The sequence below is a fragment of the Alosa sapidissima genome, chromosome 5, assembly GCF_018492685.1.
Source record: "Alosa sapidissima isolate fAloSap1 chromosome 5, fAloSap1.pri, whole genome shotgun sequence".
Lineage (NCBI taxonomy): Eukaryota > Metazoa > Chordata > Actinopteri > Clupeiformes > Clupeidae > Alosa > Alosa sapidissima.
The window spans coordinates 20,488,024-20,501,659 of record NC_055961.1 but is presented as its reverse complement, the minus strand read 5'-3'; the positions used below and the strand labels follow the sequence as shown (position 1 = coordinate 20,501,659).

Sequence of the window (13,636 nt, the reverse complement as noted above, 5' to 3'; positions counted from 1 at the left end):
ACCAAAGTGTGTAGAGCAAAACATCTGCATTTCCGATTTCTTCATCCCCGCAAGAGATTAACAGGGGCGATAATTCAAAATCTCCATGTTATTTTGTCATAGGAAAAATCTCAAGATACAGGATCTTCTTACATGGGCAAGGATAGTAGCTTTTTTGTAAGCAAACTTCAGAGGTCTATTTTCAGCTACAGAGGTTTTTTTAGCATGGTGTCTGAATTTCAGCCAGAGAAGGTGCCAGGATTTATGTATGGGTCTGGCATTGTTTGAGCGGGCCAACTTACACACAAAGCACATACTGTATCTCAGCAATGCTTTCTTGTATCAAAACCAAACTTGTTAAAGTGCTACAGGGGGTGCGCTCTCCTCAGTAGCACTATCTTTACCATGATAAGGTGGGTCTGGTGGCATGGGTTGGCCCAAAGCTTGAGCACCTTCCAATTGAAGAGGCCACACACCAATCTTTAGGTTATTCATTCAACACCGCCATTTCCGCAAACAGCCGTACACACCCTGGATAAATGCAGTTTGCTGAAATGTCAGTCTTCAATATGTAACCAGGTGGTAAAAAGAAGGGATTAAATTACTACATTTATGGTTCATCTTTTATATTGAGAGATTTTTCATTTGTTTTCTTTTATTGTTTTCTATTGAGATCAAAGGTTCACATTGTCATACACTAAACCTAAAAAAATGGTTGTCTACTATTTGTAGTTGGATGCAATATCTAGAGTAATATGTATACCCAGTAGGGGGCGGTAGTTGCCAATCCTTCTGACGAATTGTATATAGTTAGCCTACTTCATTAGTACTTTCCTGCGTGAGATGGAACCCGCTCTTTTTTACCCGAGGAGGCTACGAGAGAAAGCACGTTAAGCTGTTGTGTATATTAAGAACATTTCCTGGTAAATAGCTTTTCCACACAGTAGTTGAGTGAGTTAAAGTGAGTGTTTAATATGCTGTTAGAAACGTGATATGTTTGTGCTATACTGTAGCTCTGCAAGCTCAATGCTCCGGAGGCTGAATGAAATTCAACATTCAATATATTTTACCGTCATTTGTGCAGGTAAAGGACAGTACAGGTACATTAGTATTCTAAATGGATTTCCTCCAACAGTCTTGTACATCTCTCACAGTGTCAGCTTTTGTAAATGCGGGAAAGAGAGGTAATTAAAAGTAACAAGTAGAAATTACACAGTATATAAAAATACACAGTATAACGATTTATACACGATACACTGAATGATGAACTAATGATGAACTTGCAATGTACAATAGACTGGGGAGCGTGAGAGGGAGTAATTTAGTGGAATAGAAAAAGCCCAGCAAGCAAAGTGTGAGTGTAGTGAGGAGTTAAGATGCAGTCAGCGATTGCACAGGAAGTCACGTTTGTTTATGTTTATGTTTATATTTAAAATGATTAGCAGATACTTTTGTCCAAAATAACGTACATTATATTTTAACTAAGGACCAAACGAAACACATCAGAGAGGTAGCTCACTTCTCCTTTCAGTATTCCCAGAGAAACTCCACACAGGATTTTGTTTTTGTTTAGGGGACAGGCTGCCCCCACTTTGTTTGTTTGCTGTTTTCTGAGCCTGAGCTGTACAGAGACTGTTTTTTTTTTTTACAGTGTACTCACGGAATGGGCAGCTAGCTGACCATGAGGGGATGATTTCTGAATGTGACAAAAATTTTTAGTGGCTTGAAATTGTATATGATCGCTGATTGCACCTTTAAGTCTGTTTATGAACAGCATAGGGGTTGTGATATTCTTCCTGCCTTAACTTTTTAAGCAACGTTTCAGCCTGACAGTGTTCCCTAATAGCTGTTGTGGAAACGTGCCTTGTGAGGATACTGAGAGAGTGAATTGGGCGGTGACAATTACTGAGAATGCTGAAATTGTGTATGATCGCTGATTGCACCTTGTTTATGAACAACATAGGGGTTGTGATATCCTTCCTGCCTTAACGTTTTAAGCATATTAGCCAGTGTTCCATAAAAGCTGTTGTGGAAACGTGCCTTGTGACCTCCGATGCTCTCAGGTCTGTGGGGTCTCGGGTTGAAGTCTGAGTGAGTTGGGTGGTGGCAATCACTGCTCAGAGTGAGTTGGGTTGTGGCAATCACTGAGGATGCTCTGTGCTTTTCTCCTGTGGTGCAGTGTGTGTGTGTGTGGGTGTGGGTGGGGGGGGCACCTTGAAAGAGATTTCCTCTCAGTGTGTGTGATTTTTCTAAACCACACAGTGATGCCGGTGGCGAGAATGCTCTCAATAAATCCTCTGTAGGCCTGGCTGGTAGGGGACTGACCTTAGAGTCCAGCCTGTGCTTTTTTCCCTTTTGCCAGTGCAATAGAGATATTGAACCTCTTCAGTGTCACAAAAATCAGTCTACTTTGACGTTAGATGTGGTAAATGTAACAATAGGTATAGTAGAACAAAGCAGTTCCACAAACTGTCCACTGCGAAATTAGCTCTACTAACTACCCCACCTCCACGAGCACCCCTGTGGCACCAATCCTCTTGGAGTAAGAATGAACAGGTATGATAAGGGATCAGATTCCAAAAATAATTCAGTGGAAATGCATGGATTCCAGTTTCTTCCAGTAGCAGCAACTGGAATCCATGCATTTACACTGAATTATTTTTGGAATCTGATCCCTTATCATACCTGTTCATTCTTACTCGTTGCTCGACTTATCGAGACTAAATTCAAGATAGCTGCAAACGCTAAACTTCGTGAAGATACTGTCTGTATAAATCGTCTTGTAAGTAAACTACCAGTGCTTTTTCAAAGTTCTCAATGTCTCGTTTTAAATGTCAGGGCCCTCGGAAGTCTACCAATGAAGTGTGGAGATACATTGAGCCTCGTAAATGGGTGTAAAACAGTGATTTATTTGCATGGCTAGCCCGATGCCGAAGCACCACTATTGAAAAAGCTGTTGGTAGCATCGGCTAACTAGCGCCAGATTTTGGAGTGCAGGGGACAAGCCGAGATGGGCTATGAGACATACGTTCACACTCGGTATCATGTTTCAATACACTTTAGGTCAATATCACACCGGAATTCTCCTTTAAGAGGGAAACAATGTCTAAGTTTGGACTCCTTTGTTTGGCAGCTTGGTGCATCATTGTTGTGGGGTTTGCTGAAAGTAAAAATCCATGTTGTAAGTATTGTTTCACCATTTTGTCTGATTTTGTCCATTTTGTCTTGCCCCCCCCACCCCTTTCCCCCTGTGACCTCTCCCACCACTTACACAAACACACACACACACACACACACACACTCACACCCACATACACACAGACTGCTGCTAAAGGATTGCAGGCAGGAGGAGGCCAATTCAACTATGATTCTCCAGGGAAACGAGTTCGATTCACAGACAGCGAGAAAATTGTGAAGAAGGCAAAATACCTAGATGTCCTGTTTCTATTTGAAGAGGTAAAATATACTACAGGTACATTGTATGACTGTCACACACGTTGTTTGTACAGTATGCCGTCATGATACAACAACTGAATATTTGTTTTGCCGTCCATATTTTTTCCACATTCTGATCTCAAAGCACACAAACATTGAAAAACAATATTTATGCTGCAAAACTTTTGAGAGGCAGTGTGATTGCCCAAAAAAGTCATACATCTCACAAACTGGCCATTTAGACATGCTATTATGTAGAACGTTGACATTATATCTGTGGCATTTAACTGTCTAAAATGACAATGGTATCGTTTAACATTATATTGTCCAAAAAATAATGGTGACAGGTTTTGTTCTCCTGGTGAACTGCATGTCTCTCCTCAACCTTTCCTCATCGATCCTCATATGTCACACCATTCTCTTTGTCTATCTCTCTCTGGGTTTGTTTGTCTGTCTCTCTCTCTCTCTCTCTGTGTTTAGAGCATTTTCTATGAGATCGACAACAAAACCAGCACTTGCAAGAAAAGGCCTTTACAATCAACGCTTCATCCTATGGAGATCCAACCAAACATGACAGACCTCGGAGACATGTATATGGGCAGCAGAATAGACAGTGGCCAAGGGCTCAGTATGAAAAACTGGGTGGAGATGGTACCGCAACTTAATGGTGAGTGAATCCATAACTAATGACTGGGATAGAGAAGGAATAAGAGACTCTGTGAGAAATGATGAGTGTGTGTACTGTACTCATATTCCACAAAGTGTATGATTTCACACACATTAGTAATCCTTTTATTTATGATATGTTATACAGGCATGTATGCATGTTAGCAGAATGGGTGGGTGGGGGGTTATGGATACCTACTGGAAATGGGAGGGCTTCCTCCTTGAAATGACTTTCTGCAGGTTGGGGTGTCTGTTAGCATGCAGATTTGTCTTGATACTGTGTGCCCGAGTGTTAGTGTTGGTGATGTTCATGTCTCTTTGTATGCGATCCACAGGTGCCTTTTCAGTCGCCGTTAGCAAAGTTGGCTGCCTCACTCTTAGCTCAGTGCTGTTCACTCAATCAAAGGACCTGCTGATATTCAGGTGAGCAGATCTACCTTTCAATTTGTATTTATTTGAGATCACATTTTACATATATGGTACAACATACTATTTAGCAGTGTTTTTGTCACTACATGTATTTGTTATGGTCTTGTTGTGCAGCTCTGAGTATATGTACATCTCTTATTGTCTCTCTCCAGTTTTCTTGAGGTTGTTAAAGAAGTGAAGGACCCACAGGCGTTTGTGCCTCCAACATTCTGTGATGATGTGCCTTTGGAACCTAAAGGAAATACCTTTTTCGGGTTCTTCTTAAACCAAGCATAAAGACATAATTCCTGTTTGGTTCACAGTATGTTTGCAGTCAGCTCAAACAATATAACCCATAGCTTTAAGGGAAATGTTTCATATTAGTTCTTCATGCAAATAAATAAATTATGCATTTTACAACACATTGTTCATATACATACATACACAGATATATATACATATATCTTGCATTACAATCTAGTAGAGTTAAGTTTTAATGTACCACATTGTTCATAGAATAATCAATGATCCTTCTCACCCAAGCCACCACTTTTTCCAGCTTCCAGCCTTTTAGCCTACTTTATTTCTAAGAATAAAATTCTACAACAGAAGCCTAATAAAGGCCTGCCTCGAATATGACCCGGCCCCAAATAAAGACCTATGCTTTGCGCAGCCTAAGTAAATAAAAGACCCCGGTCACAATTTCAGGATTTACGGTAGGCCTATCTATCTATCTATCTATCTATCTATATCACCACGTTCACCTGACTCAAGAGCGAACATAATATGTAAAGTCTTGTAGTCGACTAATAGACTCCTGCAACAAAACTATCCGGGAAAGAGTTGACTTCTTTGTTCTATGTAGGCTAGGTCAGTGTTTTTCAACCACTGTGCCGGGTTACACTAGTGTGCTGTGAGAGATCATCAGGTGTGCCGCAGAAAATTACCCAAATGTCACTCACTGGTCCAGAAAAGCAACTGTTGCATCAAAGAATTTATAACCACATGCTCTCATTGATTGTATGATTGCACTATTTGTGGTATGCAGGCATTGTACAACGGGGGCCCCATCACAAAATCATCACATATCCAGTTCATAACAACAATTAAATTAGATATAGTCACCTACAACAACTTTATTGAGCAGGTCTTGCATAGAAGCCATAATAAGGCCATATCTGTGTATTATTTGAAATTTTAGGCTATGGTATGTTTATTTTTTCTTCACACAGGATGTTAGTGTGCCGCGGGACATTTTAAGTGTCAAAAGTGTGCCGTGGCACAAAAAAGGTTGAAAAACATTGGGCTAGGGCAGTGGTTTTCAAAGTGGGGGCCGCGAGGGGGTGCCAGCGGGGCCTCAGAAAGTTGGAAGGAAAAATAAAAGCAACAAATAAATACATTTGAAATTTTAAAAATATATCTATTACTATGAGTTGTTATACAATGCCATTGTAATAATTTGTTGCATATCTGAACATTAATTTTCCATGATAATGACTGGGAATAAGTAGAGTGATAGCTCTCATATAGCAGAAAGCCCCAAATGCAATTTTTACACAATGTATGCTCCATCGCAACGTGCTTGTGGCTAAAATAATTATTAGGATTAGCTTAATGTATTTTTACATTTTCCGTAGTATTGTCGATGGGTTTAATAACAGATCAAGGGGATTCTTGGCCAGAACCTTGTGGTATTTGGGGGGCCTTGTCGTGGAAAAGTTTGGGAACCCCTGGGCTAGGGGATTGGGGTGTGCTCCATAGCCCACTATGCAAGTCACTTATCTGAGCAGCTTAGGCAACGCTAGACCCAGCCTTACTGGAACTGACCTATAAGGACTCCCACACACCGGTTGCTGTTTTCTGGAATCATGGCAATAGCTCACGTCGCAACGGAATATGTATTTTCTGACTTTTTATTAAAGGAACCCAATGAATCGAAGTACAAAGGGGTGCGGCTCGAACTGGCGGTGGATAAACTTGTCACGTTCATTGCGGTCGGCCTCCCTTTACTGCTCATATCTCTCGCTTTTGCTCAAGAGGTGTCAGTCGGTAAGTATGACATACCAATGAATGCCTGTGTGACTTTTGGAATCAGGCTGTAGCCTACCACAAAAATAGTGAATGAGAAAATTATAGCCTAGCCTACTGGAGGGAAAGCCTGAACGAAGCCTAGCCTATGCATGATATGCAAATAACTGTCCAAAGTGGACTAAAACTGGCACCACCATACTGTCTTTGCTTATTTTTAAATAAAAGGCAGAACATAGTCTGACATGCAATAAACGCAACCGTTCGTTGAGAATTGGCTACCTATAATTGTCTCGTTTCCCAATGCGTTGTCTGTGGTCCTTTGTTATCCAAAAGACAAAAGATTATGTTTCAAAACGGTATGTCTGTCTGAGGAATACGCAGACAATGGGCAGATAGCCTATGTGTCTGTCTGATAGCGGGTTATAGGCTACCTACGCTCTGTGTCGCTCTGTTAGGGAGCGCATCTGTTTCTATTCATTGTTTTACATGGGAGGGTTTAAGTAGGTGAGCTGTTGAGACAAATAGCCTAGGATGATGGTGTAACAGTCCTGAAATAATGAAGCCGGAGGATGAATCAGCGTGGCTTTGTTTGTCGCCGGTTTAAGAGCGTAATTCAGTTTATGTCCCCAGTGACAGAATAGCCTAGGTTAAGTTACACATTTTACGTCGCATTTCTTTGAGTTGAGCAAATTAAATGTAGACACCGTGCCACTATTTTTGTTACACAATAATTCTTATCGCTTCTCCATACGTTACTTGATCCTTGTGTTTATCTGTACAAGTGCAAGTGCACTACTTGGTACCCATAATGCATTACGGCAACATTGTGGAGACCTGGCATTTATCCTTTTCCTAATAGGTTAGGCCACTCGATATTTGTTATTAGGCTATTGGGTTATTTTTTCCGGATGTAATACGAGGTTAACAACTATGTCAACAACATTCTACCTTAATTACACTCACATGCTTGCACATAACGCTCACTTGTCTCTCAATTAACGCATTGTATTCACTACTCACACAGACAGCAGCCTATTGCCTTGATAATACAATGTAAAAAAATAAGAGAAACAGTAAGTAAACTATGTTGATCACTTTTTCTTTATCGCTCTTCTACAGGGACGCAGATAAGCTGTTTTGCACCAACCAACTTTTCATGGCGCCAGGCATATTATGTAGACTCCTACTGCTGGGCGGCTGTGCAGGATCAGCAACCAGAAAATGGGCCCAACAGCTCACCCCTGTGGTTGCATAAGGTATTATATGGCCAGTCAATACATCTATCACATGTCCAACTTAAGTATAGTATAAGTATTTATACTGTTTTGATCCCGTAAGGGAAATTTGGTCTCTGCATTTATCCCAATCCGTGAATTAGTGAAACACACTCAGCACACAGTGAACACAGTGAGGTGAAGCACACACTAATCCCAGTGCAGTGAGCTGCCTGCATCAACAGCGGCGCTCGGGGAGCAGTGAGGGGTTAGGTGCCTTGCTCAAGGGCACTTCAGCTGTGCCTACTGGTCGGGGTTCAAACCAGCAACCCTCCGGTTACAAGTCCGAAGCGCTAACCAGTAGGCCACGGCTGCCCCCGTAAGACCTGTCACATATAATTATGTCACATATAATTAAGCTTACATAGATAACATCATACAGTCATGACCATTATCAGTTGCATCACTGAATCCAGATTGTTATTACGTATTATTATTCATAGATTATAACATCAATTATAACATAAAATGTTACATAGCCTTATGAGGAATGGCTCAACTCATTTTCCTTTGTGCTGCTGTTCCCTCCAGTTCTTCCCGTACATTTTGTTGTTGGTGGCGATCCTCATGTACGTTCCTGCCGTGTTCTGGCGCTTCACGGCAGCGCCACACCTCTCCTCAGACCTCAGCTTCATCATGGAGGAGCTGGATCGCACCTACAACCGAGCCATCCGATTGGCCAAGAACTTGGCCTCCAGCCTAGAAGTACAGGAGTCTTCAGAGGATGCTTACGGGTAAGAACTTTCGGAAGAATATTGCAATGCACTTTTTACTGGTTTCCCCAAAAAGTGTATAAAGAAATTGGAACTCATACAAAACTCTGCTGCTAGACTTTTAACTAAGACTAAGAAAAGAGAACACATCACCCCTGTGTTAGCTGAACTGCACTGGCTCCCTGTTTCCTATAGAATTTTAAGGTTATGTTAATTACTTACAAAGCTCTGAATGGCATAGCACATTCATATATCTCAGAGCTTTTAATATCTTATCAACCACAAAGAAAACTTAGATCTTCTAATGCTAATCTTTTAATTGTACCCAAAGTGCTCCACAAGCAAAGTGGAGAAGCTGCTTTTATCCATTATGCCCCAAAGCTATGGAACACCCTGCCTCTGTACATCAAACAGGCAAGTTCAGTGAATATATAAAAAAAAAGACCTGAAAACATACCTGTATAAGAGAGCCTTTAGTTAACTCATCTTATCTTGTAGACTATTGGATTATTCTACATTTGACTGCTGCCATTAGAGCTGCAGCCAGCCAGATGCAGATGGGCTCCCCCTATTAAGTCCGGTTCTGCTCAAGGTTTCTTCCTGTAATATGGGAGTTTTACCTTGCCACAGTTGCGTGCTTGTAGGGTGTTAAGAGTTAAGGCTGTCAGTCTTCCGGTCGTTGTGTTGCTTAAACGTCTGTATATAAAGTCATATCACAACACATACTAAGAACATACTAAGGCAAAGCGCTTAGAGTCCACATCAAAGGGGCCTAAGCATTTGTTAGCAAAGCTTATATATACAGTATATATACTGCTAAGTATTTTTGACATGTTGGTGATTGGATCATAAACGGCCACAGCAACGAAGAGGGATGACTGATAATGACTGATAATTTTACAAATTATTATTATGTTACATGCTCCAAATGTAAAGCACTTTGAGTTGCATTCTGTGTATGAAAGGTGCTATACAAATAAAGCTTATTATTATTATTATTATTATTATTATTATTATTATTATTATTATTATTATTATATTATTACTGACTAGGGCAATGGAGCAGCTCTGATTGGCTAACGATTTAGTCAGGATTCTGCAAACTAAGGAGACCGGAATAATAGAGACAATCCTTTTTTTATACCTTTACTCTTCACTTTCTTTACTCAGTCATTAATGGTATGGCCACCACGGCAGACAGATGTTGTACTTATTGTTCGTTTTGAAAATTACATGTGACTAGAAAGTGACTAGAGATTGGACAAAAGGATGTTAGTTATACAGTAAACAAATGTATGAACTGTTTTTTATGTTCAATCTTACTTCTCCTCCTCACCATTTTCACCATCGTCATCATCGTCAATGTCATCATCAGGGCTCTGGACCTGACGGAGGGCTGCTTTAAGTACCCTCTGGTAGAGCAGTACCTCAAGACCAAGCGCTTCTGCCGGGCCCTGGTGGTGAAGTACGTGCTGTGCCGGGCACTGACCCTGGCCACGCTGCTGCTGGCCTGCCTCTATCTGGGCTACTACATCCGCCTGGCGTCGTCCGCCCGCAGCGACGAGTTCTCCTGCGACATCCGCTCGGGCGTGCTGCGCCAGCGGGATGCCAACGACACACCGCTGCCTGCTGCCGTGCAGTGCAAGCTGGTGGCCGTGGGCGTGTTCCGCCTCCTCAGCTACATCAACCTGGTGGTCTACGTGCTGCTGGTGCCCGTGGTGGTGTACGCCGCCGTGGCGCCCGTGCGACAGGGGGCGCGCTTCCTGCGGCCCTACGAGATGCTGCCCGCGTTCGGGTCACTGGATCTTGCCACGTCTTTCTACGATGATCTCAGCCTCTACCTGCTCTTCCTGGAGGAGAACCTAAGCGAGCTCAAGTCATACAAGTGTTTGCAGGTAAGATATGAGTGAAAGAGACCATACTCTAGAAGGCAAACACCATTGTGTAATGCTGGAGAGCTGTGCTTGTGTAATTTCCATTTCTGAGATCAGGGGGTCCTTGGGACTTCCCATAGCATTATGCAGATACATCATTATGATTTGTGTGTGGGGGTTTATTGGGTTAGGGTATATGTGAGTGTTTTAACGTGTATGTATGTGTGTGCGTGTGTGAATATGTATGTGTATGTGTGTATGTGTGTTTGTTTGTTTGTGTATGTGTGTGGCTGGGTGTGTGTGCGTGTATATGTATGTGTGTGTGTGTGTGTTTGTTTGTTTGTGTATGTGTGTGGGTGCGTGTGTGTGCGTGTGTGGATATGTATGTGTGTGTGTGTGTGTTTGTTTGTTTGTGTATGTGTGTGGCTGCGTGTGTGTGTGCGTGTGTGAATATGTATGTGTGTGTGTGTGTTTGTTTGTGTATGTGTGTGTGTGCGTGTGTGTGCATTGCACTTGCTCTCAGGTGTTGGAGCTGCTTCGGGAGGGAGGTGGGGAGGCGTTTGACACCATGTGTCTCCTGCGGACGCTCGGACAGGTGAAGACGGATGTGGTGGACGTGGTGGATGGCAAGAAGCCCTCCGCCAGCAAGTCTCAGTCAGAGACAGGAAATAACACACAAGAAGGCAAGGGTGAACAGAGATTACACTATTCATACAAAAAAAATTTAGATTTTTTTTTACTGTGGATTGTTAGCATTTTTTGTAGTGCATATGAAATGTGGGTCAATAGATCAAATATCATGTTCACATAAACATGAATAGAACACTATTCCTCACTATAACAAATACATTATCATGTTCACATAAGTCTAAATAGAATGCTATTCCTCACTATAACAAATACATTGTCATGTTCACATAAGCATGAATTCCATTCCATTCCTCACTTTTGCTATGGATATTTAGCTCTTTTCTATTATGCAGTTACCAACATATTGCATGTATTAGTAATCAGATTGATTTATCTTGTCTTAAAAATGCCATTTTGCATGCATATACATAAATACAAATACATAAATACAAATGCCTAGACACATATTAAACCAAAAGGGGAAAAAAAAGGGCATCATCCAGTGACTAAGTCAGCTACTCTTTATCCATAGTTAATCTACAATGGCTTTTATAGGAATACCTTGTCAAATTGAAAGAAAATTATCGGTTGTTGGGTCTCCAAACTTAGAGGTCCTCTCTTGACTCTCTTGAAAGATATCATTGTGCCTTTGTATTACTGCAAAAATAGAAACCAAAGATAAATATCTTTCCTTCATCTAGACGCCGCGCCTCGACTGAAGGAGGACACAGAGACAAAAGGCACACCGTGTGACTGCAGCAGGGATGTACGTCAGAGGCTAGTCTGAGTAGAAGAGTCTGAATACATGTCTGTCTGAATGCATGGACCTGTCTGAATTTAGGTGACTCTGTGTGTATGGTGTATGTGAGGGACAGAGTTGAAGAGAAGGCTATATGTGCTGGGTCTTTTGTTACTCTTTACAGTTTGCTGACACTAATGATGCTGCAGTCAGTGTTTGGATTGAAGGAAAGGAACAGGAACAGAGAGAGCATGTGTGCCAATGTTTACAATGAATTACAATGAATTCTGATTCTGATTCTGGAATTAGTCGATGTGCACTGTTTAGGTTTACTGTAAGAGTTCCCTGCTACACTTGACGACGACAATGATAATGATAAGGAGGAGAGAGAGAGAGAGAGAGAGAGTGTGTGTGTGTGTGTGTGTGTGTGTGTGTGTGTGTGTGTGTGTGTGTGTGTGAAGGAGAGAGACAGGAAGATAGGGTGAGAGAGAGGAGGAGAGATTGTCTGTTTGTTCAGAGGCATCGTTTAATAATGTCAAATGAAAAACAAAATGTGAGCACTAGTGAAGGCTGTTTTAGGATGTGTGATGCCTGTATTTATATTTTACGATTGGCTGTAAGAATTACCTCAGGTACAGGATAGTGTACCCGCTGCAATATATTGTATTTTTAGGATGTTTTTATTTCTGGTGTGTAAGTATTTCCATGTTAGTGTTTTAAAGTATCTTTTTTACTTGAATTTCTATTTAAATTACCGGTGATTGTTTATTTAGTATAAGGGTATCAGGTGGATTGTTCATGAATATGAAGACATCCCTTTCTATCATCGCTCAAATATTCTTTTTCAAACATTTTTGCATATTATTTTAATCTTGAAAGTAGCATCACAAAGACGCAAAGACATTAGATGAATATGGAAAAAATGTCATTACAATGTAGCAGTTCAAAGAAAGTGATAGTCCAGCAATTTAAAGGGTTTGGAATGCTTTGAATATGTATTAAGAATCTTTTTTGCATGGGGCGGTGGTAGTGTAGTGGTTAAGGAGCTGGGCTAGCATGCAGTAGCCTGAAAGATTTGGGTTTCATTCCTGGCATCCACCGCTGTGTCCTTGAGCAAGGCACTTAACCCCAAGTTGCTCTGGGGACAGTGTAATCCCTGGTAATATAGTTGACATATGTAAGTCACTTTGGACAACAATGTCTGCCAAATGAACAAATGTAAATGTACTGGCGCCAGAGAGGGTTGAAGTGGAGCAGTAATCAAGGTTCTTTGCTTGCATTCTGTTTTCCCAACATTCTGTCCAGTGCTTAAACTATATGGTATGCATGCTGGAAACTAACAATTGATGTAATTGATCTATTTCCTGGGAAATATAGCTACTTATCTGAAGGCAGATGTTGTAAAGACATACAGTATCTGATTATTATGCGTCATGAATAACTAAGTGAGACACATGAAGTCATTGATTTGATGCTCTCATGTTTGGCAAATATATGCACTTGTCCCTTACACTAACATTATAATCACTAACAATGAAATAAACTTTTTAAAAGCAAGGCATTTTGCTGTATTGCCTGTGTCTGACTCCTTTGAAATATGTTTGATGGATGAGTGAAATGGCTTGGTGTTCAAGTACAAGTACAACTGCTGTAAAAAAAGTAGTGCATTCATTTAGTATAATTGAATGTAACTGTAAACTGCAAACAATGACAGTTTGGGGATTATGTCTGTAGTTTGTCCATAGTCCATTATGTCCATGTTTGTATTGCAAAGGGATGAGCATTTGAGAGGCGCTAGGTATAGAAAGTTACATATAAAAAAAAAAACAGACAAATAATCTAATTCCTAGACCTAGGCTGATATAGCTTTTTTTGTAATTTCGGCAA

General features: G+C 41.1%; 2 protein-coding genes across 4 annotated transcripts; both read left to right on the top strand.

The window, feature by feature from the left end:
- The first annotated feature begins 1,000 nt into the window (after nt 1-1,000).
- Nucleotides 1,001-4,910, top strand: LOC121708807 (ependymin-like). Of its 2 annotated transcripts, XM_042091721.1 has the most exons (5): nt 1,001-1,063; nt 3,301-3,435; nt 3,895-4,081; nt 4,416-4,503; nt 4,662-4,910. In XM_042091721.1, the coding sequence occupies exons 1-5, from the start codon at nt 1,022-1,024 to the stop codon at nt 4,783-4,785; spliced, it is 576 nt and encodes a 191-aa protein (XP_041947655.1). In that variant the 5' UTR covers nt 1,001-1,021; the 3' UTR covers nt 4,786-4,910. The 2 variants fall into 2 exon arrangements, with proteins under 2 accessions (XP_041947655.1, XP_041947656.1); XM_042091722.1 differs by lacking the exon at nt 1,001-1,063 and having other exon boundaries at nt 3,301-3,451.
- A 1,156-nt stretch (nt 4,911-6,066) lies between these two features.
- On the top strand, nt 6,067-13,306 carry LOC121708789 (pannexin-1-like). Of its 2 annotated transcripts, none has more exons than XM_042091685.1 (6): nt 6,067-6,537; nt 7,639-7,775; nt 8,325-8,527; nt 9,882-10,401; nt 10,904-11,069; nt 11,712-13,306. In XM_042091685.1, the coding sequence occupies exons 1-6, from the start codon at nt 6,357-6,359 to the stop codon at nt 11,795-11,797; spliced, it is 1,293 nt and encodes a 430-aa protein (XP_041947619.1). In that variant the 5' UTR covers nt 6,067-6,356; the 3' UTR covers nt 11,798-13,306. The 2 variants fall into 2 exon arrangements, with proteins under 2 accessions (XP_041947619.1, XP_041947620.1); XM_042091686.1 differs by having other exon boundaries at nt 6,068-6,537; nt 10,904-11,063.
- The last annotated feature ends 330 nt before the right edge of the window (nt 13,307-13,636 follow it).

What these genes read in the sequence shown, in the direction of transcription:
- LOC121708807 (XM_042091721.1), top strand. Translation starts at nt 1,022, where the DNA reads ATGAAATTCAACATTCAATATATTTTACCGTCATTTGTGCAG. An exon ending in GATGGTACCGCAACTTAATG is followed by an intron (nt 4,082 to 4,415) that starts GTGAGTGAATCC and finishes TGCGATCCACAG; the next exon opens with GTGCCTTTTCAGTCGCCGTT. An exon ending in AAGGACCTGCTGATATTCAG is followed by an intron (nt 4,504 to 4,661) that starts GTGAGCAGATCT and finishes GTCTCTCTCCAG; the next exon opens with TTTTCTTGAGGTTGTTAAAG.
- LOC121708789 (XM_042091685.1), top strand. Translation starts at nt 6,357, where the DNA reads ATGGCAATAGCTCACGTCGCAACGGAATATGTATTTTCTGACTTTTTA. An exon ending in TGCTCAAGAGGTGTCAGTCG is followed by an intron (nt 6,538 to 7,638) that starts GTAAGTATGACA and finishes GCTCTTCTACAG; the next exon opens with GGACGCAGATAAGCTGTTTT. An exon ending in TAACACACAAGAAGGCAAGG is followed by an intron (nt 11,070 to 11,711) that starts GTGAACAGAGAT and finishes TCCTTCATCTAG; the next exon opens with ACGCCGCGCCTCGACTGAAG.